General features: G+C 41.1%; 1 protein-coding gene across 1 annotated transcript; it reads left to right on the forward strand.

The window, feature by feature from the left end:
* Positions 1–6,448: 6,448 nt before the first annotated feature.
* On the forward strand, positions 6,449–25,940 carry LOC141388226 (uncharacterized). The gene is made up of 3 exons (XM_073958245.1): positions 6,449–7,262; positions 21,628–22,023; positions 25,585–25,940. The coding sequence occupies exons 1-3, from the start codon at positions 6,449–6,451 to the stop codon at positions 25,593–25,595; spliced, it is 1,221 nt and encodes a 406-aa protein (XP_073814346.1). The 3' UTR covers positions 25,596–25,940.
* The last annotated feature ends 222 nt before the right edge of the window (positions 25,941–26,162 follow it).

Genomic DNA, 26,162 nt, shown 5'->3' on the forward strand with positions numbered 1-26,162 from the left:
AACTTTTGTATTGGGAAAGTCATGCCCGGTGAACTTTTATATTGGGAAAGTCATCTCCGGTGAACTTTTGTATTGGGAAAGTCATCTCCGGTGAAATTTTGTATTGGGAAAGTCATCTCCGGTGAACTTTTGTATTGGGAAAGTCATCTCCGGTGAACTTTTGTATTGGGAAAGTCATCTCCGGTGAACTTTTGTATTGGGAAAGTCATCTCCGGTGAACTTTTGTATTGGGAAAGTCATCTCCGGTGAACTTTTGTATGGGAAAAGTCATCTCCGGTGAACTTTTGTATTGGGAAAGTCATCTCCGGTGAACTTTTGTATGTGAAAAGTCATCTCCGGTGAACTTTTGTATTGGGAAAGTCATGCCCGGTGAACTTTTGTATTGGGAAAGTCATGCCCGGTGAACTTTTGTATTGGGAAAGTCATACCCGGTGAACTTTTGTATTGGGAAAGTCGTGCCCGGTGAACTTTTGTATTGGGAAAGTCATGCCCGGTGAACTTTTGTATTGGGAAAGTCATGCCCGGTGAACTTTTGTATTGGGAAAGTCATCTCCGGTGAACTTTTGTATTGGGAAAGTCATGCCCGGTGAACTTTTATATTGGGAAAGTCATGCCCGGTGAACTTATGTATTGGGAAAGTCATGCCCGGGGAACTTTTGTATTGGGAAAGTCATGCCCGGTGAACTTTTGTATTGGGAAAGTCATCTCCGGTGAACTTTTGTATTGGGAAAGTCATCTCCGGTGAACTTTTGTATGGGAAAAGTCATCTCCGGTGAACTTTTGTATTGGGAAAGTCATCTCCGGTGAACTTTTGTATGGGAAAAGTCATCTCCGGTGAACTTTTGTATTGGGAAAGTCATCTCCGGTGAACTTTTGTATTGGGAAAGTCATCTCCGGTGAACTTTTGTATGGGAAAAGTCATCTCCGGTGAACTTTTGTATGGGAAAAGTCATCTCCGGTGAACTTTTGTATTGGGAAAGTCATCTCCGGTGAACTTTTGTATTGGGAAAGTCATCTCCGGTGAACTTTTGTATGGGAAAAGTCATCTCCGGTGAACTTTTGTATTGGGAAAGTCATCTTCGGTGAACTTTTGTATTGGGAAAGTCATCTCCGGTGAACTTTTGTATTGGGAAAGTCATCTCCGGTGAACTTTTGTATGGGAAAAGTCATCTCCTGTGAACTTTTGTATTGGGAAAGTCATCTCCGGTGAACTTTTGTATTGGGAAAGTCATCTCCGGTGAACTTTTGTATGGGAAAAGTCATCTCCGGTGAACTTTTGTATTGGGAAAGTCATCTCCGGTGAACTTTTGTATGGGAAAAGTCATCTCCGGTGAACTTTTGTATGGGAAAAGTCATCTCCGGTGAACTTTTGTATTGGGAAAGTCATCTCCGGTGAACTTTTGTATGGGAAAAGTCATCTCCGGTGAACTTTTGTATTGGGAAAGTCATCTCCGGTGAACTTTTGTATGGGAAAAGTCATGCCCGGTGAACTTTTGTATTGGGAAAGTCATGCCCGGTGAACTTTTGTATTGGGAAAGTCATGCCCGGTGAACTTTTATATTGGGAAAGTCATCTCCGGTGAACTTTTGTATTGGGAAAGTCATCTCCGGTGAACTTTTGTATTGGGAAAGTCATCTCCGGTGAACTTTTGTATTGGGAAAGTCATCTCCGGTGAACTTTTGTATTGGGAAAGTCATCTCCGGTGAACTTTTGTATGGGAAAAGTCATCTCCGGTGAACTTTTGTATTGGGAAAAGTCATCTCCGGTGAACTTTTGTATTGGGAAAGTCATCTCCGGTGAACTTTTGTATGGGGAAAGTCATCTCCGGTGAACTTTTGTATTGGGAAAGTCATGTCCGGTGAACTTTTGTATTGGGAAAGTCATGCCCGGTGAACTTTTGTATTGGGAAAGTCATCTCCGGTGAACTTTTGTATTGGGAAAGTCATCTCCGGTGAACTTTTGTATTGGGAAAGTCATCTCCGGTGAACTTTTGTATGGGAAAAGTCATCTCCGGTGAACTTTTGTATTGGGAAAGTCATCTCCGGTGAACTTTTGTATGGGAAAAGTCATCTCCGGTGAACTTTTGTATTGGGAAAAGTCATCTCCGGTGAACTTTTGTATTGGGAAAGTCATCTCCGGTGAACTTTTGTATTGGGAAAGTCATCTCCGGTGAACTTTTGTATGGGAAAAGTCATCTCCGGTGAACTTTTGTATTGGGAAAGTCATGCCCGGTGAACTTTTGTATTGGGAAAGTCATCTCCGGTGAACTTTTGTATTGGGAAAGTCATCTCCGGTGAACTTTTGTATGGGAAAAGTCATCTCCGGTGAACTTTTGTATTGGGAAAGTCATGCCCGGTGAACTTTTGTATTGGGAAAGTCATGCCCGGTGAACTTTTGTATTGGGAAAGTCATGCCCGGTGAACTTTTGTATTGGGAAAGTCGTGCCCGGTGAACTTTTGTATTGGGAACTTTTGTATGGGAAAAGTCATCTCCGGTGAACTTTTGTATTGGGAAAAGTCATCTCCGGTGAACTTTTGTATTGGGAAAGTCATCTCCGGTGAACTTTTGTATGGGAAAAGTCATCTCCGGTGAACTTTTGTATTGGGAAAGTCATCTCCGGTGAACTTTTGTATTGGGAAAGTCATCTCCGGTGAACTTTTGTATTGGGAAAGTCATCTCCGGTGAACTTTTGTATTGGGAAAGTCATCTCCGGTGAACTTTTGTATGGGAAAAGTCATCTCCGGTGAACTTTTGTATTGGGAAAGTCATCTCCGGTGAACTTTTTATTGGGAAAGTCATCTCCGGTGAACTTTTGTATGGGAAAAGTCATCTCCGGTGAACTTTTGTATTGGGAAAGTCATGCCCGGGGAACTTTTGTATTGGGAAAGTCATGCCCGGTGAACTTTTGTATTGGGAAAGTCATCTCCGGTGAACTTTTGTATTGGGAAAGTCATCTCCGGTGAACTTTTGTATGGGAAAAGTCATCTCCGGTGAACTTTTGTATTGGGAAAGTCATCTCCGGTGAACTTTTGTATGGGAAAAGTCATCTCCGGTGAACTTTTGTATTGGGAAAGTCATCTCCGGTGAACTTTTGTATTGGGAAAGTCATCTCCGGTGAACTTTTGTATGGGAAAAGTCATCTCCGGTGAACTTTTGTATGGGAAAAGTCATCTCCGGTGAACTTTTGTATTGGGAAAGTCATCTCCGGTGAACTTTTGTATTGGGAAAGTCATCTCCGGTGAACTTTTGTATGGGAAAAGTCATCTCCGGTGAACTTTTGTATTGGGAAAGTCATCTTCGGTGAACTTTTGTATTGGGAAAGTCATCTCCGGTGAACTTTTGTATTGGGAAAGTCATCTCCGGTGAACTTTTGTATGGGAAAAGTCATCTCCTGTGAACTTTTGTATTGGGAAAGTCATCTCCGGTGAACTTTTGTATTGGGAAAGTCATCTCCGGTGAACTTTTGTATGGGAAAAGTCATCTCCGGTGAACTTTTGTATTGGGAAAGTCATCTCCGGTGAACTTTTGTATGGGAAAAGTCATCTCCGGTGAACTTTTGTATGGGAAAAGTCATCTCCGGTGAACTTTTGTATTGGGAAAGTCATCTCCGGTGAACTTTTGTATGGGAAAAGTCATCTCCGGTGAACTTTTGTATTGGGAAAGTCATCTCCGGTGAACTTTTGTATGGGAAAAGTCATGCCCGGTGAACTTTTGTATTGGGAAAGTCATGCCCGGTGAACTTTTGTATTGGGAAAGTCATGCCCGGTGAACTTTTATATTGGGAAAGTCATCTCCGGTGAACTTTTGTATTGGGAAAGTCATCTCCGGTGAACTTTTGTATTGGGAAAGTCATCTCCGGTGAACTTTTGTATTGGGAAAGTCATCTCCGGTGAACTTTTGTATTGGGAAAGTCATCTCCGGTGAACTTTTGTATGGGAAAAGTCATCTCCGGTGAACTTTTGTATTGGGAAAAGTCATCTCCGGTGAACTTTTGTATTGGGAAAGTCATCTCCGGTGAACTTTTGTATGGGAAAAGTCATCTCCGGTGAACTTTTGTATTGGGAAAGTCATGCCCGGTGAACTTTTGTATTGGGAAAGTCATGCCCGGTGAACTTTTGTATTGGGAAAGTCATCTCCGGTGAACTTTTGTATTGGGAAAGTCATCTCCGGTGAACTTTTGTATTGGGAAAGTCATCTCCGGTGAACTTTTGTATGGGAAAAGTCATCTCCGGTGAACTTTTGTATTGGGAAAGTCATCTCCGGTGAACTTTTGTATTGGGAAAGTCATCTCCGGGGAACTTTTGTATGGGAAAAGTCATCTCCGGTGAACTTTTGTATTGGGAAAAGTCATCTCCGGTGAACTTTTGTATTGGGAAAGTCATCTCCGGTGAACTTTTGTATTGGGAAAGTCATCTCCGGTGAACTTTTGTATGGGAAAAGTCATCTCCGGTGAACTTTTGTATTGGGAAAGTCATGCCCGGTGAACTTTTGTATTGGGAAAGTCATCTCCGGTGAACTTTTGTATTGGGAAAGTCATCTCCGGTGAACTTTTGTATGGGAAAAGTCATCTCCGGTGAACTTTTGTATTGGGAAAGTCATGCCCGGTGAACTTTTGTATTGGGAAAGTCATGCCCGGTGAACTTTTGTATTGGGAAAGTCATGCCCGGTGAACTTTTGTATTGGGAAAGTCGTGCCCGGTGAACTTTTGTATTGGGAACTTTTGTATGGGAAAAGTCATCTCCGGTGAACTTTTGTATTGGGAAAAGTCATCTCCGGTGAACTTTTGTATTGGGAAAGTCATCTCCGGTGAACTTTTGTATGGGAAAAGTCATCTCCGGTGAACTTTTGTATTGGGAAAGTCATCTCCGGTGAACTTTTGTATTGGGAAAGTCATCTCCGGTGAACTTTTGTATTGGGAAAGTCATCTCCGGTGAACTTTTGTATTGGGAAAGTCATCTCCGGTGAACTTTTGTATGGGAAAAGTCATCTCCGGTGAACTTTTGTATTGGGAAAGTCATCTCCGGTGAACTTTTGTATTGGGAAAGTCATCTCCGGTGAACTTTTGTATGGGAAAAGTCATCTCCGGTGAACTTTTGTATTGGGAAAGTCATCTCCGGTGAACTTTTGTATTGGAAAAGTCATCTGCGGTGAACTTTTGTATTGGGAAAGTCATCTCCGGTGAACTTTTGTATGGGAAAAGTCATCTCCGGTGAACTTTTGTATTGGGAAAGTCATCTCCGGTGAACTTTTGTATTGGGAAAGTCATCTCCGGTGAACTTTTGTATGGGAAAAGTCATCTCCGGTGAACTTTTGTATTGGGAAAGTCATCTCCGGTGAACTTTTGTATGGGAAAAGTCATCTCCGGTGAACTTTTGTATTGGGAAAAGTCATCTCCGGTGAACTTTTGTATTGGGAAAGTCATCTCCGGTGAACTTTTGTATGGGAAAAGTCATCTCCGGTGAACTTTTGTATTGGGAAAGTCATCTCCGGTGAACTTTTGTATTGGGAAAGTCATCTCCGGTGAACTTTTGTATTGGGAAGGTCATCTCCGGTGAACTTTTGTATGGGAAAAGTCATCTCCGGTGAACTTTTGTATTGGGAAAGTCATCTTCGGTGAACTTTTGTATTGGGAAAGTCATCTCCGGTGAACTTTTGTATTGGGAAAGTCATCTCCGGTGAACTTTTGTATGGGAAAAGTCATCTCCGGTGAACTTTTGTATTGGGAAAGTCATCTCCGGTGAACTTTTGTATTGGGAAAGTCATCTCCGGTGAACTTTTGTATGGGAAAAGTCATCTCCGGTGAACTTTTGTATTGGGAAAGTCATCTCCGGTGAACTTTTGTATGGGAAAAGTCATCTCCGGTGAACTTTTGTATGGGAAAAGTCATCTCCGGTGAACTTTTGTATTGGGAAAGTCACCTCCGGTGAACTTTTGTATGGGAAAAGTCATCTCCGGTGAACTTTTGTATTGGGCAAGTCATCTCCGGTGAACTTTTGTATGGGAAAAGTCATCTCCGGTGAACTTTTGTATTGGGAAAGTCATGCCCGGTGAACTTTTGTATTGGGAAAGTCATGCCCGGTGAACTTTTATATTGGGAAAGTCATCTCCGGTGAACTTTTGTATTGGGAAAGTCATCTCCGGTGAACTTTTGTATTGGGAAAGTCATCTCCGGTGACATTCCTGTTTGAGCCTACATAGAGAGTGGATGTATAGAGTGTGTTTTGCTGTGGAGAAAGACAATTGAAAGCAAAGAAAAAAAGTTGTGGGTAACGAAGAGTTGAAAGCGAAGAATCTTAGGGCATTCATTCCCAAGAATTTCGTTCAAACATTTGGGGTCATCAGGAATGTACCTGTATGTTTCTCGGAGGAAGAACTATTGAAAGAAATTGTCTGTGATAGGAAGGTTGCCTCTGTGAGGAGATTTAGAAGAAAAGTTGGCACTGAAGGTATGGACTTTGAGGACACGGAGACGGTGAAAGTGGGATTTTATGGTGACGATCACCCTTCATGGATTGTCTTCAATCGAACTGTTCTGGTTGTGGACACCTATTATCCTGCGGTAAGGCAGTGCTACAACTGTGGAAGATTGGGACACACCAAGATGGGTTGTCGATCCAATGAAAGATGTCTGAAATGTGGTGAAGAAGGATGTGATAAAAAATGTGGGATGGAAAAGTGCATTTTGTGCGGGGGTAAAGATCACAACTGCAACAACAAGAAAAAGTGCCCAAAGTGGGCAGAGGAAATTGAGATCAATATGATCATGACACGTAAAAAGATAACCAAACGAGAAGTTATTGAAAAATATAAAAGGCAGAATCGATTTGAGCTCCTATGGGATGACAATAATTTTCCGTCTATTTCAGAATCTCATAAGAAAAGTAATGGTGGAAAACAAGCTAATCCAACAACAATTGATGATGATGTGAACGCAATTTTAACACCATTCACCTACAATTCTGTAGCAAAGAAACCCAAGAAGCAATATGTCCACAAACCCGGCGTGCAAATGGCGAAGCGCATGTTTGAGGAGCCCTCTCCCAAAGCTCCAGTTTTTGTCAAAGAAAACCAAAAAGTGACTGAATTGGAGAAAGTCACTAAAGAATTGCTCAAATTTATGGAGGATTTTTTCAAGAAGGACAATAATCAAGTGGCTTTGGAGGCTATGAGCCACTTTCAACAGAGAATTCTAAAATGTGGTGTTCCCATGGATGCTGTAGAACATCAACAATCAATAAGCCAACATGATGGAGTGTCTCAAGGTATTCCAGTTTAATATACAATCGTTCAAACATAACAAAAACTATGTTGAATTCTTTACTAACAAAAACAAATATGATATCGTTATTTTGTCAGAAATATTTGCTGAAGATAGAAGATATAATAACAAATTGGTCAATTTCAATCTGCTTCAAAAATTTAGAAGTGATGGCTACGGAGGGGTAGCGATTGCTCTAAAGAAAAATATTAAATTTGCAAAAATAGTGTACGAAACTGAATATGATATAATTTTGGTCAAGACCCAAAACCTTCAAAGGAATTTTGTTTTTGCATCGGTATACTTCCCACCGTCTACATCGTTTGAAGAATTTAGAGAAGAGACAGTGAAGTTAACTAGTTTTCTGGAAAGTTTTGATAACGTAATTCTCTGTGGTGACTTCAATGCTAGAAATCAATCATGGGGAGATTACCTAACATCCAGGAAAGGACGAGAGTTGGAGATCTTAACGATTGATGCTGGTTTTTCATGTGTCAATAATGGAAAAGTGACTTTCAATAAAAACAGATCCTCTAGGGGTTCAGTTCCGGATCTTACATTTACAAAGAATGGCAGAGTTCACAGTTGGGATGTGCTGGAAGGCTGCTTTGGAGGCAGTCACCACCTCCCTATATCTTTTGAAGTTGAGGTGTGCAAAACAAGAAGATCTAAGATAGTGCAAAAGTCAAAACTTCTGGCAGCTTTGGGAGATCTCATTCTCGAACCGGATTTTATGGATATTGAAAGCAATATGGCGGAGGAGATTAAGGCCGCCACAAAAGAACTAAATGATGGCTGGTCCCCAAAGTACTGGTGGAACAAAGAACTTGCTGTAGCTTATAGAAGACAGCTGGCGGCTGTGAAAAAATCAAGGAAAGACCCTAGTTATCAAAATCTTGAAAACGCCAGGAAAGAGATAGAAATATGGAAGGCAATGGTTTTGAAAGCAAAAAATGAAAGTTTTTTAGCAAAAATTGATGAAATAAACAGCAAGGGCAATGTGAGGGAAGCATGGCGATTCATTAACAACGTGAGAAACAGAAATGTGACTGCTGAAGGCTACTGGAATGAAGACAACAATGGTGAATACCTGAGATTCCTGAAAGATCAAGTACCAGAGACAGTGGAGGGCATGATAAAATTACCTATGAGATGATTAATGCCCTACCGGGAATATCTAAGAGAGCGCTGCTCACCGCCATGTATAACGCGTTTCTGGATAACTCCATTAAGGATAGCTGGAGGGTGATTAGGATAGTACCGATCCTCAAACCGAATAAGGACCTGAACATCATTTCAAACTTTAGGCCTATCTCGCTGATCTCGGTTTTCATTAAATGCATCAATTTAATGTTAAAAGATTTTCTCCTTAGTCATCTGGACATTAACAATATTCTGCCTGATAGGTCTTTTGCGTACAGAAAAGGATGGTCTACGGCTACGTGCCTGAATGAATTCCTACACAGAGTTGCCCTATTGAAAGCAAACAATTATAAAGTCCTTGTTCTGTCGCTGGATATAAGCAACGCGTATAATTGTGTCCGAATTGACATCTTGGCAAAATTGTTGAAAGAATATAATGTGAATCCACAGATGTCCAAATGGATCGTCAATTTTTTGTCCAAGAGGATATTAAAGCTGGGAGACACAGAAATTGAAGTGACAAATGGCATTCCTCAGGGAAGTTGTTTGTCTCCGGTTATTTTCAACCTCTATACGGCAAAGTTGCATGAGATGGAAGATCATCGAACAATGGTATATCAGTATGCCGATGATTTCTTAATAATGGTCTTTGACAAAGATTTTGATGTTGCCATGGATCATCTTCAAAGGAAGACTGCTATCTTTCAAAGGAAGTGTGAGAACTTGAATTTATCCTTCAACCCCCAAAAATCAAACACTATTTACTTCGCGAAGAACAGTGTAAAAGAGATTCAAATCAGCATAAATGGTTTTCCAATACAACAAGTCAAGAAACTAAAGTTCTTAGGTAGAGTCATCTCCAATTCTCTAACGGTCAGAGATCACTATACCCATATTAGTGACGAAATCAAGAACAGAACTAATTTACTCAGATGTCTAATGTCAGTGAGGGGTGGTCTTCACCCGAAGCTGGCCTTGAATATCTACAAGGGCCTAGTGAGGTCAAAAGTTGAATATGGTAGAACTACGACTGCACATGCGCCAGCGTACGTAAACCAGGGGATCGAAAGACTTCAAAATGACATGATAAGGAGGTCTCTGGGAGTAGTTAAAACCACACCAACACATGTAGTATATGCGCTAGCCGGTGAGATGCCCCCGATGTACCGAGCCAAAATCCTGACTGCAAAAGAGATCATCAGGATTATGCAGACTAATGAAAATTTGTACGACATTATATCAGACAATCCCTTGGTGAAGTCTAGTTATAGTGCTATATTCCATGAATTTGCAGATATCTTTAGAAACATAAAGCTAACCTCCTACACACATCAAGACAAACTTAAGATCAGATTCAACCTGTTGCCTTCTACAAAGCAAAATACCCCTATGGAAGTCATTCAGTCAATCTACAATGCAGAAATATCATACTATAAACAAAATAATTATATAATTTTCGCCACGGATGCGTCGGTTGGCGACTCTGCCACGGGATGTGGTATATATAATGCCTCAAAAAATCAACGTTTTCTCTTCCAGATAAAGTTTAAATCCTCGTCAATGTTTGGTGAACTCTACACCTTGCGTAAAGCGCTTGAAATTGCGGCGGAGGACAATTACAACAAATGTGTCTTTTTTACGGACAGCCTTGCAGCCTGTAAGGCTTTAGGCTCCGATGAAACTGACAATTTTTTAGTTGCTGAATTTCACAATATTCTGGAGAATTCGAACATTACTAACTGCCATGTGGTTTGGACCCCGGGCCACAGGGGCATCCAATTAAATGAGGAAGTTGACCTGCTGGCTAAACAGGCTGTGGCTGTAGGAGCCCCCAGGGAGGTGGGACTTACACCGAAAGAGGCTTTAAAACAAATACAAAATAAAGTACATCAAGACTGGACTGAGAATTATCGCAGTACCTGTGAATCCAAAGGGAAATTTTTCTTTGAGGTAACAAGCGGAGCATTAGAAAAACCTTGGTTTTGGAAGGTGAACATGACTCCCTCTGAAATAAAACTAATAAATAGACTAATGGTTGGCATCACTTATGACAAGGTGTATTTACATCGTATAGGTGCATCGGAGTCTTATCTGTGTGATGTATGTGAGCTACCAGAAAGTGCTCAGCACAGTATTTTTGAATGCTGCAAGTATGTGCAGCTAAGAAACAAGTACCCTGTCCTATTTTCCCAACACCATAACCTGACAACCCTCCTCCAATCCAAAGATCTGAACTTGTATAAACTTGTCCTTGGATTCGTCAAGGAGGCGAAGTTATCCCTCTAGTTCCTTCCCATCTACCTACTGTGATCATATAACTGTGATACTAGAATATAAGCATGTACCTGATTTGATCAATACTAATTTATGCTTTACGATCCCCTTCCCCATTTTTGGCCCATATCTTTTTATTTTTCTACAGCTTCCACATGAACTTGCTGTAATCCCTGGTACGTAGACGCTTCGAATGAGCTAAACTTCGGGCTGCCGATTCCTGGAGATATCTACAAGATTGGTTATGGATTCAATCCTATCGACTTTAATACCCTGAAATTATCATTTGAACACACACTCTATACCACTGCTCAAACAGGTTTTCGTGAGTTTTGTTTTATGTCTTTTGCATGTTACATTTATTGATATGACTGGCGACTAATAGTACTGATGTACACTCGTCTTTATTTGTTATCTTTGCTGAATATTACAGCTGTCGTTACTTACCAATAATCTAAATTGGATATATCGGAACCTGAGTATAACCTGGCTACGTGAATCCTAGTGATCGCCAAATTTTTCGTTCATTCCCCCAAAGGGGTCAAACAATCAATCAATCATCTCCGGTGAACTTTTGTATTGGGAAAGTCATCTCCGGTGAACTTTTGTATTGGGAAAGTCATCTCCGGTGAACTTTTGTATGGGAAAAGTCATCTCCGGTGAACTTTTGTATTGGGAAAAGTCATCTCCGGTGAACTTTTGTATTGGGAAAGTCATCTCCGGTGAACTTTTGTATGGGAAAAGTCATCTCCGGTGAACTTTTGTATTGGGAAAGTCATGCCCGGTGAACTTTTGTATTGGGAAAGTCATGCCCGGTGAACTTTTGTATTGGGAAAGTCATCTCCGGTGAACTTTTGTATTGGGAAAGTCATCTCCGGTGAACTTTTGTATGGGAAAAGTCATCTCCGGTGAACTTTTGTATTGGGAAAGTCATCTCCGGTGAACTTTTGTATTGGGAAAGTCATCTCCGGTGAACTTTTGTATGGGAAAAGTCATCTCCGGTGAACTTTTGTATTGGGAAAAGTCATCTCCGGTGAACTTTTGTATTGGGAAAGTCATCTCCGGTGAACTTTTGTATTGGGAAAGTCATCTCCGGTGAACTTTTGTATGGGAAAAGTCATCTCCGGTGAACTTTTGTATTGGGAAAGTCATGCCCGGTGAACTTTTGTATTGGGAAAGTCATCTCCGGTGAACTTTTGTATTGGGAAAGTCATCTCCGGTGAACTTTTGTATGGGAAAAGTCATCTCCGGTGAACTTTTGTATTGGGAAAGTCATGCCCGGTGAACTTTTGTATTGGGAAAGTCATGCCCGGTGAACTTTTGTATTGGGAAAGTCATGCCCGGTGAACTTTTGTATTGGGAAAGTCGTGCCCGGTGAACTTTTGTATTGGGAACTTTTGTATGGGAAAAGTCATCTCCGGTGAACTTTTGTATTGGGAAAGTCATCTCCGGTGAACTTTTGTATGGGAAAAGTCATCTCCGGTGAACTTTTGTATTGGGAAAGTCATGCCCGGTGAACTTTTATATTGGGAAAGTCATCTCCGGTGAACTTTTGTATGGGAAAAGTCATCTCCGGTGAACTTTTGTATTGGGAAAGTCATCTCCGGTGAACTTTTGTATTGGAAAAGTCATCTCCGGTGAACTTTTGTATTGGGAAAGTCATCTCCGGTGAACTTTTGTATGGGAAAAGTCATCTCCGGTGAACTTTTGTATTGGGAAAGTCATCTCCGGTGAACTTTTGTATTGGGAAAGTCATCTCCGGTGAACTTTTGTATGGGAAAAGTCATCTCCGGTGAACTTTTGTATTGGGAAAGTCATCTCCGGTGAACTTTTGTATTGGGAAAGTCATCTCCGGTGAACTTTTGTATGGGAAAAGTCATCTCCGGTGAACTTTTGTATTGGGAAAAGTCATGCCCGGTGAACTTTTATATTGGGAAAGTCATCTCCAGTGAACTTTTGTATTGGGAAAGTCATCTCCGGTGAACTTTTGTATTGGGAAAGTCATGCCCGGTGAACTTTTGTATTGGGAAAGTCATCTCCGGTGAACTTTTGTATTGGGAAAGTCATCTCCGGTGAACTTTTGTATTGGGAAAGTCATGCCCGGTGAACTTTTGTATTGGGAAAGTCATCTCCGGTGAACTTTTGTATTGGGAAAGTCATCTCCGGTGAACTTTTGTATGGGAAAAGTCATCTCCGGTGAACTTTTGTATTGGGAAAGTCATCTCCGGTGAACTTTTGTATTGGGAAAGTCATCTCCGGTGAACTTTTGTATGGGAAAAGTCATCTCCGGTGAACTTTTGTATTGGGAAAAGTCATCTCCGGTGAACTTTTGTATTGGGAAAGTCATCTCCGGTGAACTTTTGTATGGGAAAAGTCATCTCCGGTGAACTTTTGTATTGGGAAAGTCATCTCCGGTGAACTTTTGTATTGGGAAAGTCATCTCCGGTGAACTTTTGTATTGGGAAAGTCATCTCCGGTGAACTTTTGTATTGGGAAAGTCATGCCCGGTGAACTTTTGTATTGGGAAAGTCATCTCCGGTGAACTTTTGTATTAGGAAAGTCATCTCCGGTGAACTTTTGTATTGGGAAAGTCATGCCCGGTGAACTTTTATATTGGGAAAGTCATCTCCAGTGAACTTTTGTATTGGGAAAGTCATCTCCGGTGAACTTTTGTATTGGGAAAGTCATCTCCGGTGAACTTTTGTATGGGAAAAGTCATCTCCGGTGAACTTTTGTATTGGGAAAGTCATCTCCGGTGAACTTTTGTATTGGGAAAGTCATCTCCGGTGAACTTTTGTATGGGAAAAGTCATCTCCGGTGAACTTTTGTATGGGAAAAATCATCTCCGGTGAACTTTTGTATTGGGAAAGTCATCTCCGGTGAACTTTTGTATGGGAAAAGTCATCTCCGGTGAACTTTTGTATTGGGAAAGTCATCTCCGGTGAACTTTTGTATTGGGAAAGTCATCTCCGGTGAACTTTTGTATGGGAAAAGTCATCTCCGGTGAACTTTTGTATTGGGAAAGTCATCTCCGGTGAACTTTTGTATTGGGAAAGTCATCTCCAGTGAACTTTTGTATTGGGAAAGTCATCTCCGGTGAACTTTTGTATTGGGAAAGTCATCTCCGGTGAACTTTTGTATTGGGAAAGTCATCTCCAGTGAACTTTTGTATTGGGAAAGTCATCTCCGGTGAACTTTTGTATTGGGAAAGTCATGCCCGGTGAACTTTTGTATTGGGAAAGTCATCTCCGGTGAACTTTTGTATGGGAAAAGTCATCTCCGGTGAACTTTTGTATTGGGAAAGTCATCTCCGGTGAACTTTTGTATTGGGAAAGTCATCTCCGGTGAACTTTTGTATGGGAAAAGTCATCTCCGGTGAACTTTTGTATGGGAAAAGTCATCTCCGGTGAACTTTTGTATTGGGAAAGTCATCTCCGGTGAACTTTTGTATTGGGAAAGTCATCTCCGGTGAACTTTTGTATGGGAAAAGTCATCTCCGGTGAACTTTTGTATTGGGAAAGTCATCTCCGGTGAACTTTTGTATTGGGAAAGTCATCTCCGGTGAACTTTTGTATGGGAAAAGTCATCTCCGGTGAACTTTTGTATGGGAAAAGTCATCTCCGGTGAACTTTTGTATTGGGAAAGTCATCTCCGGTGAACTTTTGTATTGGGAAAGTCATCTCCGGTGAACTTTTGTATGGGAAAAGTCATCTCCGGTGAACTTTTGTATTGGGAAAGTCATCTCCGGTGAACTTTTGTATTGGGAAAGTCATCTCCGGTGAACTTTTGTATGGGAAAAGTCATCTCCGGTGAACTTTTGTATTGGGAAAGTCATGCCCGGTGAACTTTTATATTGGGAAAGTCATCTCCAGTGAACTTTTGTATTGGGAAAGTCATCTCCGGTGAACTTTTGTATTGGGAAAGTCATGCCCGGTGAACTTTTGTATTGGGAAAGTCATCTCCGGTGAACTTTTGTATTGGGAAAGTCATCTCCGGTGAACTTTTGTATTGGGAAAGTCATCTCCGGTGAACTTTTGTATGGGAAAAGTCATCTCCAGTGAACTTTTGTATTGGGAAAGTCATCTCCGGTGAACTTTTGTATTGGGAAAGTCATCTCCGGTGAACTTTTGTATGGGAAAAGTCATCTCCGGTGAACTTTTGTATTGGGAAAGTCATCTCCGGTGAACTTTTGTATGGGAAAAGTCATCTCCGGTGAACTTTTGTATGGGAAAAATCATCTCCGGTGAACTTTTGTATTGGGAAAGTTATCTCCGGTGAACTTTTGTATGGGAAAAGTCATATCCGGTGAACTTTTGTATTGGGAAAGTCATGCCCGGTGAACTTTTGTATGGGAAAAGTCATGCCCGGTGAACTTTTGTATTGGGAAAGTCATCTCCGGTGAACTTTTGTATTGGGAAAGTCATCTCCGGTGAACTTTTGTATGGGAAAAGTCATCTCCGGTGAACTTTTGTATTGGGAAAGTCATCTCCGGTGAACTTTTGTACGGGAAAAGTCATCTCCGGTGAACTTTTATATTGGGAAAGTCATCTCCGGTGAACTTTTGTATTGGGAAAGTCGTGCCCGGTGAACTTTTGTATTGGGAAAGTCATGCCCGGTGAACTTTTATATTGGGAAAGTCATCTCCGGTGAACTTTTGTATTGGGAAAGTCATCTCCGGTGAACTTTTGTATGGGAAAAGTCATCTCCGGTGAACTTTTGTATTGGGAAAGTCATGCCCGGTGAACTTTTGTATTGGGAAAGTCGTGCCCGGTGAACTTTTGTATTGGGAAAGTCATGCCCGGTGAACTTTTATATTGGGAAAGTCATCTCCGGTGAACTTTTGTATTGGGAAAGTCATCTCCGGTGAACTTTTGTATTGGGAAAGTCATCTCCGGTGAACTTTTGTATGGGAAAAGTCATCTCCGGTGAACTTTTGTATTGGGAAAGTCATCTCCGGTGAACTTTTGTATGGGAAAAGTCATCTCCGGTGAACTTTTGTATTGGGAAAGTCATGCCCGGTGAACTTTTATATTGGGAAAGTCATGCCCGGTGAACTTTTGTTTTGGGAAAGTCATGCCCGGTGAACTTTTGTATTGGGAAAGTCATCTCCGGTGAACTTTTGTATTGGGAAAGTCATGCCCGGTGAACTTTTGTATTGGGAAAGTCATCTCCGGTGAACTTTTGTATTGGGAAAGTCATCTCCGGTGAACTTTTGTATGGGAATAGTCATCTCCGGTGAACTTTTGTATTGGGAAAGTCATCTCCGGTGAACTTTTGTATTGGGAAAGTCATGCCCGGTGAACTTTTGTATTGGGAAAGTCATCTCCGGTGAACTTTTGTATGGGAAAAGTCATCTCCGGTGAACTTTTGTATTGGGAAAGTCATCTCCGGTGAACTTTTGTATGGGAAAAGTCATCTCCGGTGAACTTTTGTATTGGGAAAGTCATCTCCGGTGAACTTTTGTATGGGAAAAGTCATCTCCGGTGAACTTTTGTATTGGGAAAGTCATCTCCGGTGAACTTTTGTATTGGGAAAGTCATCTCCGGTGAACTTTTGTATGGGAAAGTCATCTCCGGTGAACTTTTGTATGGGAAAAGTCATCTCCGGTGAACTTTTGTATTGGGAAAGTCATCTCCGGTGAACTTTTGTATGGGAAAAGTCATCTCCGGTGAACTTTTGTATTGGGAAAGTCATCTCCGGTGAACTGTTGTATTGGGAAAAGTCATCTCCGGTGAACTTCTGTATGGGAAAAGTCATCTCCGGTGAACTTTTGTATTGGGAAAGTCATCTCTGGTGAACTTTTGTATTGGGAAAGTCATCTCCGGTGAACTTTTGTATTGGGAAAGTCATCTCTGGTGAACTTTTGTATTGGGAAAGTCATCTCCGGTGAACTTTTGTATGGGAAAAGTCATCTCCGGTGAACTTTTGTATTGGGAAAGTCATCTCCGGTGAACTTTTGTATTGGGAAAGTCATGCCCGGTGAACTTTTGTATTGGGAAAGTCATGCCCGGTGAACTTTTGTATTGGGAAAGTCATGCCCGGTGAACTTTTGTATGGGAAAAGTCATCTCCGGTGAACTTTTGTATGGGAAAAGTCATCTCCGGTGAACTTTTGTATTGGGAAAGTCATCTCCGGTGAACTTTTGTATTGGGAAAGTCATCTCCGGTGAACTTTTGTATTGGGAAAGTCATCTCCGGTGAACTTTTGTATGGGAAAAGTCATCTCCGGTGAACTTTTGTATGGGAAAAGTCATCTCCGGTGAACTTTTGTATTGGGAAAGTCATCTCCGGTGAACTTTTGTATTGGGAAAGTCATCTCCGGTGAACTTTTATATTGGGAAAGTCATCTCCGGTGAACTTTTGTATTGGGAAAGTCATCTCCGGTGAACTTTTGTATTGGGAAAGTCATCTCCGGTGAACTTTTGTATTGGGAAAGTCATCTCCGGTGAACTTTTGTATTGGGAAAGTCATCTCCGGTGAACTTTTGTATTGGGAAAGTCATCTCCGGTGAACTTTTGTATGGGAAAAGTCATCTCCGGTGAACTTTTGTATTGGGAAAGTCATCTCCGGTGAACTTTTGTATGGGAAAAGTCATCTCCGGTGAACTTTTGTATTGGGAAAGTCATCTCCGGTGAACTTTTGTATGGGAAAAGTCATCTCCGGTGAACTTTTGTATGGGAAAAGTCATCTCCGGTGAACTTTTGTATTGGGAAAGTCATCTCCGGTGAACTTTTGTATGGGAAAAGTCATCTCCGGTGAAATTTTGTATTGGGAAAGTCATCTCCGGTGAACTTTTGTATGGGAAAAGTCATCTCCGGTGAACTTTTGTATTGGGAAAGTCATCTCCGGTGAACTTTTGTATTGGGAAAGTCATCTCCGGTGAACTTTTGTATTGGGAAAGTCATGCAAGGTGAACTTTTGTATTGGGAAAGTCATGCCCGGTGAACTATTGTATTGGGAAAGTCATGCCCGGTGAACTTTGTATTGGGAAAGTCATGCCCGGTGAACTTTTGTATTGGGAAAGTCATCTCCGGTGAACTTTTGTATTGGGAAAGTCATCTCCGGTGAACTTTTGTATGGGAAAAGTCATCTCCGGTGAATTTTTGTATTGGGAAAGTCATCTCCGGTGAACTTTTGTATGGGAAAAGTCATCTCCGGTGAACTTTTGTATTGGGAAAGTCATCTCCGGTGAACTTTTGTATGGGAAAAGTCATCTCCGGTGAACTTTTGTATTGGGAAAGTCATGCCCGGTGAACTTTTATATTGGGAAAGTCATGCCCGGTGAACTTTTGTTTTGGGAAAGTCATGCCCGGTGAACTTTTGTATTGGGAAAGTCATCTCCGGTGAACTTTTGTATTGCGAAAGTCATGCCCGGTGAACTTTTGTATTGGGAAAGTCATCCCCGGTGAACTTTTGTATTGGGAAAGTCATCTCCGGTGAACTTTTGTATTGGGAAAGTCATCTCCGGTGAACTTTTGTATGGGAAAAGTCATCTCCGGTGAACTTTTGTATTGGGAAAGTCATCTCCGGTGAACTTTTGTATGGGAAAAGTCATCTCCGGTGAACTTTTGTATTGGGAAAGTCATCTCCGGTGAACTTTTGTATTGGGAAAGTCATGCCCGGTGAACTTTTGTATTGGGAAAGTCATCTCCGGTGAACTTTTGTATGGGAAAAGTCATCTCCGGTGAACTTTTGTATGGGAAAAGTCATCTCCGGTGAACTTTTGTATTGGGAAAGTCATGCCCGGTGAACTTTTGTATTGGGAAAGTCATCTCCGGTGAACTTTTGTATGGGAAAAGTCATCTCCGGTGAACTTTTGTATTGGGAAAGTCATCTCCGGTGAACTTTTGTATTGGGAAAAGTCATCTCCGGTGAACTTTTGTATGGGAAAAGTCATCTCCGGTGAACTTTTGTATTGGGAAAGTCATCTCCGGTGAACTTTTGTATTGGGAAAGTCATCTCCGGTGAACTTTTGTATTGGGAAAGTCATCTCCGGTGAACTTTTGTATGGGAAAAGTCATCTCCGGTGAACTTTTGTATTGGGAAAGCCATCTCCGGTGAACTTTTGTATGGGAAAAGTCATCTCCGGTGAACTTTTGTATTAGGAAAGTCATCTCCGGTGAACTTTTGTATTGGGAAAGTCATCTCCGGTGAACTTTTGTATTGGGAAAGTCATCTCCGGTGAACTTTTGTATTGGGAAAGTCATCTCCGGTGAACTTTTGTATGGGAAAAGTCATCTCCGGTGAACTTTTGTATTGGGAAAGTCATCTCCGGTGAACTTTTGTATTGGGAAAGTCATCTCCGGTGAACTTTTGTATGGGAAAAGTCATCTCCGGTGAACTTTTGTATTGGGAAAGTCATCTCCGGTGAACTTTTGTATTGGGAAAGTCATCTCCGGTGAACTTTTGTATGGGAAAAGTCATCTCCGGTGAACTTTTGTATTGGGAGAGTCATCTCCGGTGAACTTTTGTATGGGAAAAGTCATCTCCGGTGAACTTTTGTATTGGGAAAGTCATCTCCGGTGAACTTTTGTATTGGGAAAGTCATCTCCGGTGAACTTTTGTATTGGGAAAGTCATCTCCGGTGAACTTTTGTATGGGAAAAGTCATCTCCGGTGAACTTTTGTATTGGGAAAGTCATCTCCGGTGAACTTTTGTATGGGAAAAGTCATCTCCGGTGAACTTTTGTATTGGGAAAGTCATCTCCGGTGAACTTTTGTATGGGAAAAGTCATCTCCGGTGAACTTTTGTATTGGGAAAGTCATCTCCGGTGAACTCTTGTATTGGGAAAGAAATCTCCGGTGAACTTTTGTATTGGGAAAGTCATCTCCGGTGAACTTTTGTATTGGGAAAGTCATCTCCGGTGAACTTTTGTATGGGAAAAGTCATCTCCGGTGAACTTTTGTATTGGGAAAGTCATCTCCGGTGAACTTTTGTATGGGGAAAGTCATCTCCGGTGAACTTTTGTATTGGGAAAGTCATCTCCGGTGAACTTTTGTATTGGGAGAGTCATCTCCGGTGAACTTTTGTATGGGAAAAGTCATCTCCGGTGAACTTTTGTATTGGGAAAGTCATCTCCGGTGAACTTTTGTATGGGAAAAGTCATCTCCGGTGAACTTTTGTATTGGGAAAGTCATCTCCGGTGAACTTTTGTATTGGGAAAGTCATCTCCGGTGAACTTTTGTATGGGAAAAGTCATCTCCGGTGAACTTTTGTATGGGAAAAGTCATCTCCGGTGAACTTTTGTATTGGGAAAGTCATCTCCGGTGAACTTTTGTATGGGAAAAGTCATCTCCGGTGAACTTTTGTATGGGAAAAGTCATCTCCGGTGAACTTTTGTATTGGGAAAGTCATCTCCGGTGAACTTTTGTATTGGGAAAGTCATCTCCGGTGAACTTTTGTATGGGAAAAGTCATCTCCGGTGAACTTTTGTATTGGGAAAGTCATCTCCGGTGAACTTTTGTATTGGGAAAGTCATCTCCGGTGAACTTTTGTATTGGGAAAGTCATCTCCGGTGAACTTTTGTATTGGGAAAGTCATCTCCGGTGAACTTTTGTATGGGAAAAGTCATCTCCGGTGAACTTTTGTATTGGGAAAGTCATCTCCGGTGAACTTTTGTATTGGGAAAGTCATCTCCGGTGAACTTTTGTATTGGGAAAGTCATCTCCGGTGAACTTTTGTATGGGAAAAGTCATCTCCGGTGAACTTTTATATTGGGAAAGTCATCTCCGGTGAACTTTTGTATTGGGAAAGTCGTGCCCGGTGAACTTTTGTATTGGGAAAGTCATCTCCGGTGAACTTTTTTATTGGGAAAGTCATCTCCGGTGAACTTTTGTATTGGGAAAGTCATCTCCGGTGAACTTTTGTATGGGAAAAGTCATCTCCGGTGAACTTTTGTATTGGGAAAGTCATCTCCGGTGAACTTTTGTATTGGGAAAGTCATCTCGGGTGAACTTTTGTATGGGAAAAGTCATCCCCGGTGAACTTTTGTATTGGGAAAGTCATCTCCGGTGAACTTTTGTATTGGGAAAGTCATCTCCGGTGAACTTTTGTATTGGGAAAGTCATCTCCGGTGAACTTTTGTATGGGAAAAGTCATCTCCGGTGAACTTTTGTATTGGGAAAGTCATGCCCGGTGAACTTTTGTATTGGGAAAGTCATGCCCGGTGAACTTTTATATTGGGAAAGTCATCTCCGGTGAACTTTTGTATTGGGAAAGTCATCTCCGGTGAACTTTTGTATTGGGAAAGTCATCTCCGGTGACATTCCTGTTTGAGCCTACATAGAGAGTGGATGTATAGAGTGTGTTTTGCTGTGGAGAAAGACAATTGAAAGCAAAGAAAAAAAGTTGTGGGTAACGAAGAGTTGAAAGCGAAGAATCTTAGGGCATTCATTCCCAAGAATTTCGTTCAAACATTTGGGGTCATCAGGAATGTACCTGTATGTTTCTCGGAGGAAGAACTATTGAAAGAAATTGTCTGTGATAGGAAGGTTGCCTCTGTGAGGAGATTTAGAAGAAAAGTTGGCACTGAAGGTATGGACTTTGAGGACACGGAGACGGTGAAAGTGGGATTTTATGGTGACGATCACCCTTCATGGATTGTCTTCAATCGAACTGTTCTGGTTGTGGACACCTATTATCCTGCGGTAAGGCAGTGCTACAACTGTGGAAGATTGGGACACACCAAGATGGGTTGTCGATCCAATGAAAGATGTCTGAAATGTGGTGAAGAAGGATGTGATAAAAAATGTGGGATGGAAAAGTGCATTTTGTGCGGGGGTAAAGATCACAACTGCAACAACAAGAAAAAGTGCCCAAAGTGGGCAGAGGAAATTGAGATCAATATGATCATGACACGTAAAAAGATAACCAAACGAGAAGTTATTGAAAAATATAAAAGGCAGAATCGATTTGAGCTCCTATGGGATGACAATAATTTTCCGTCTATTTCAGAATCTCATAAGAAAAGTAATGGTGGAAAACAAGCTAATCCAACAACAATTGATGATGATGTGAACGCAATTTTAACACCATTCACCTACAATTCTGTAGCAAAGAAACCCAAGAAGCAATATGTCCACAAACCCGGCGTGCAAATGGCGAAGCGCATGTTTGAGGAGCCCTCTCCCAAAGCTCCAGTTTTTGTCAAAGAAAACCAAAAAGTGACTGAATTGGAGAAAGTCACTAAAGAATTGCTCAAATTTATGGAGGATTTTTTCAAGAAGGACAATAATCAAGTGGCTTTGGAGGCTATGAGCCACTTTCAACAGAGAATTCTAAAATGTGGTGTTCCCATGGATGCTGTAGAACATCAACAATCAATAAGCCAACATGATGGAGTGTCTCAAGGTATTCCAGTTTAATATACAATCGTTCAAACATAACAAAAACTATGTTGAATTCTTTACTAACAAAAACAAATATGATATCGTTATTTTGTCAGAAATATTTGCTGAAGATAGAAGATATAATAACAAATTGGTCAATTTCAATCTGCTTCAAAAATTTAGAAGTGATGGCTACGGAGGGGTAGCGATTGCTCTAAAGAAAAATATTAAATTTGCAAAAATAGTGTACGAAACTGAATATGATATAATTTTGGTCAAGACCCAAAACCTTCAAAGGAATTTTGTTTTTGCATCGGTATACTTCCCACCGTCTACATCGTTTGAAGAATTTAGAGAAGAGACAGTGAAGTTAACTAGTTTTCTGGAAAGTTTTGATAACGTAATTCTCTGTGGTGACTTCAATGCTAGAAATCAATCATGGGGAGATTACCTAACATCCAGGAAAGGACGAGAGTTGGAGATCTTAACGATTGATGCTGGTTTTTCATGTGTCAATAATGGAAAAGTGACTTTCAATAAAAACAGATCCTCTAGGGGTTCAGTTCCGGATCTTACATTTACAAAGAATGGCAGAGTTCACAGTTGGGATGTGCTGGAAGGCTGCTTTGGAGGCAGTCACCACCTCCCTATATCTTTTGAAGTTGAGGTGTGCAAAACAAGAAGATCTAAGATAGTGCAAAAGTCAAAACTTCTGGCAGCTTTGGGAGATCTCATTCTCGAACCGGATTTTATGGATATTGAAAGCAATATGGCGGAGGAGATTAAGGCCGCCACAAAAGAACTAAATGATGGCTGGTCCCCAAAGTACTGGTGGAACAAAGAACTTGCTGTAGCTTATAGAAGACAGCTGGCGGCTGTGAAAAAATCAAGGAAAGACCCTAGTTATCAAAATCTTGAAAACGCCAGGAAAGAGATAGAAATATGGAAGGCAATGGTTTTGAAAGCAAAAAATGAAAGTTTTTTAGCAAAAATTGATGAAATAAACAGCAAGGGCAATGTGAGGGAAGCATGGCGATTCATTAACAACGTGAGAAACAGAAATGTGACTGCTGAAGGCTACTGGAATGAAGACAACAATGGTGAATACCTGAGATTCCTGAAAGATCAAGTACCAGAGACAGTGGAGGGCATGATAAAATTACCTATGAGATGATTAATGCCCTACCGGGAATATCTAAGAGAGCGCTGCTCACCGCCATGTATAACGCGTTTCTGGATAACTCCATTAAGGATAGCTGGAGGGTGATTAGGATAGTACCGATCCTCAAACCGAATAAGGACCTGAACATCATTTCAAACTTTAGGCCTATCTCGCTGATCTCGGTTTTCATTAAATGCATCAATTTAATGTTAAAAGATTTTCTCCTTAGTCATCTGGACATTAACAATATTCTGCCTGATAGGTCTTTTGCGTACAGAAAAGGATGGTCTACGGCTACGTGCCTGAATGAATTCCTACACAGAGTTGCCCTATTGAAAGCAAACAATTATAAAGTCCTTGTTCTGTCGCTGGATATAAGCAACGCGTATAATTGTGTCCGAATTGACATCTTGGCAAAATTGTTGAAAGAATATAATGTGAATCCACAGATGTCCAAATGGATCGTCAATTTTTTGTCCAAGAGGATATTAAAGCTGGGAGACACAGAAATTGAAGTGACAAATGGCATTCCTCAGGGAAGTTGTTTGTCTCCGGTTATTTTCAACCTCTATACGGCAAAGTTGCATGAGATGGAAGATCATCGAACAATGGTATATCAGTATGCCGATGATTTCTTAATAATGGTCTTTGACAAAGATTTTGATGTTGCCATGGATCATCTTCAAAGGAAGACTGCTATCTTTCAAAGGAAGTGTGAGAACTTGAATTTATCCTTCAACCCCCAAAAATCAAACACTATTTACTTCGCGAAGAACAGTGTAAAAGAGATTCAAATCAGCATTAATGGTTTTCCAATACAACAAGTCAAGAAACTAAAGTTCTTAGGTAGAGTCATCTCCAATTCTCTAACGGTCAGAGATCACTATACCCATATTAGTGACGAAATCAAGAACAGAACTAATTTACTCAGATGTCTAATGTCAGTGAGGGGTGGTCTTCACCCGAAGCTGGCCTTGAATATCTACAAGGGCCTAGTGAGGTCAAAAGTTGAATATGGTAGAACTACGACTGCACATGCGCCAGCGTACGTAAACCAGGGGATCGAAAGACTTCAAAATGACATGATAAGGAGGTCTCTGGGAGTAGTTAAAACCACACCAACACATGTAGTATATGCGCTAGCCGGTGAGATGCCCCCGATGTACCGAGCCAAAATCCTGACTGCAAAAGAGATCATCAGGATTATGCAGACTAATGAAAATTTGTACGACATTATATCAGACAATCCCTTGGTGAAGTCTAGTTATAGTGCTATATTCCATGAATTTGCAGATATCTTTAGAAACATAAAGCTAACCTCCTACACACATCAAGACAAACTTAAGATCAGATTCAACCTGTTGCCTTCTACAAAGCAAAATACCCCTATGGAAGTCATTCAGTCAATCTACAATGCAGAAATATCATACTATAAACAAAATAATTATATAATTTTCGCCACGGATGCGTCGGTTGGCGACTCTGCCACGGGATGTGGTATATATAATGCCTCAAAAAATCAACGTTTTCTCTTCCAGATAAAGTTTAAATCCTCGTCAATGTTTGGTGAACTCTACACCTTGCGTAAAGCGCTTGAAATTGCGGCGGAGGACAATTACAACAAATGTGTCTTTTTTACGGACAGCCTTGCAGCCTGTAAGGCTTTAGGCTCCGATGAAACTGACAATTTTTTAGTTGCTGAATTTCACAATATTCTGGAGAATTCGAACATTACTAACTGCCATGTGGTTTGGACCCCGGGCCACAGGGGCATCCAATTAAATGAGGAAGTTGACCTGCTGGCTAAACAGGCTGTGGCTGTAGGAGCCCCCAGGGAGGTGGGACTTACACCGAAAGAGGCTTTAAAACAAATACAAAATAAAGTACATCAAGACTGGACTGAGAATTATCGCAGTACCTGTGAATCCAAAGGGAAATTTTTCTTTGAGGTAACAAGCGGAGCATTAGAAAAACCTTGGTTTTGGAAGGTGAACATGACTCCCTCTGAAATAAAACTAATAAATAGACTAATGGTTGGCATCACTTATGACAAGGTGTATTTACATCGTATAGGTGCATCGGAGTCTTATCTGTGTGATGTATGTGAGCTACCAGAAAGTGCTCAGCACAGTATTTTTGAATGCTGCAAGTATGTGCAGCTAAGAAACAAGTACCCTGTCCTATTTTCCCAACACCATAACCTGACAACCCTCCTCCAATCCAAAGATCTGAACTTGTATAAACTTGTCCTTGGATTCGTCAAGGAGGCGAAGTTATCCCTCTAGTTCCTTCCCATCTACCTACTGTGATCATATAACTGTGATACTAGAATATAAGCATGTACCTGATTTGATCAATACTAATTTATGCTTTACGATCCCCTTCCCCATTTTTGGCCCATATCTTTTTATTTTTCTACAGCTTCCACATGAACTTGCTGTAATCCCTGGTACGTAGACGCTTCGAATGAGCTAAACTTCGGGCTGCCGATTCCTGGAGATATCTACAAGATTGGTTATGGATTCAATCCTATCGACTTTAATACCCTGAAATTATCATTTGAACACACACTCTATACCACTGCTCAAACAGGTTTTCGTGAGTTTTGTTTTATGTCTTTTGCATGTTACATTTATTGATATGACTGGCGACTAATAGTACTGATGTACACTCGTCTTTATTTGTTATCTTTGCTGAATATTACAGCTGTCGTTACTTACCAATAATCTAAATTGGATATATCGGAACCTGAGTATAACCTGGCTACGTGAATCCTAGTGATCGCCAAATTTTTCGTTCATTCCCCCAAAGGGGTCAAACAATCAATCAATCATCTCCGGTGAACTTTTGTATTGGGAAAGTCATCTCCGGTGAACTTTTGTATTGGGAAAGTCATCTCCGGTGAACTTTTGTATGGGAAAAGTCATCTCCGGTGAACTTTTGTATTGGGAAAAGTCATCTCCGGTGAACTTTTGTATTGGGAAAGTCATCTCCGGTGA

This window comes from Musca autumnalis, unplaced genomic scaffold (genome assembly GCF_047663935.1).
Source record: "Musca autumnalis isolate F117 unplaced genomic scaffold, ASM4766393v1 scaffold_89, whole genome shotgun sequence".
NCBI lineage: Eukaryota > Metazoa > Arthropoda > Insecta > Diptera > Muscidae > Musca > Musca autumnalis.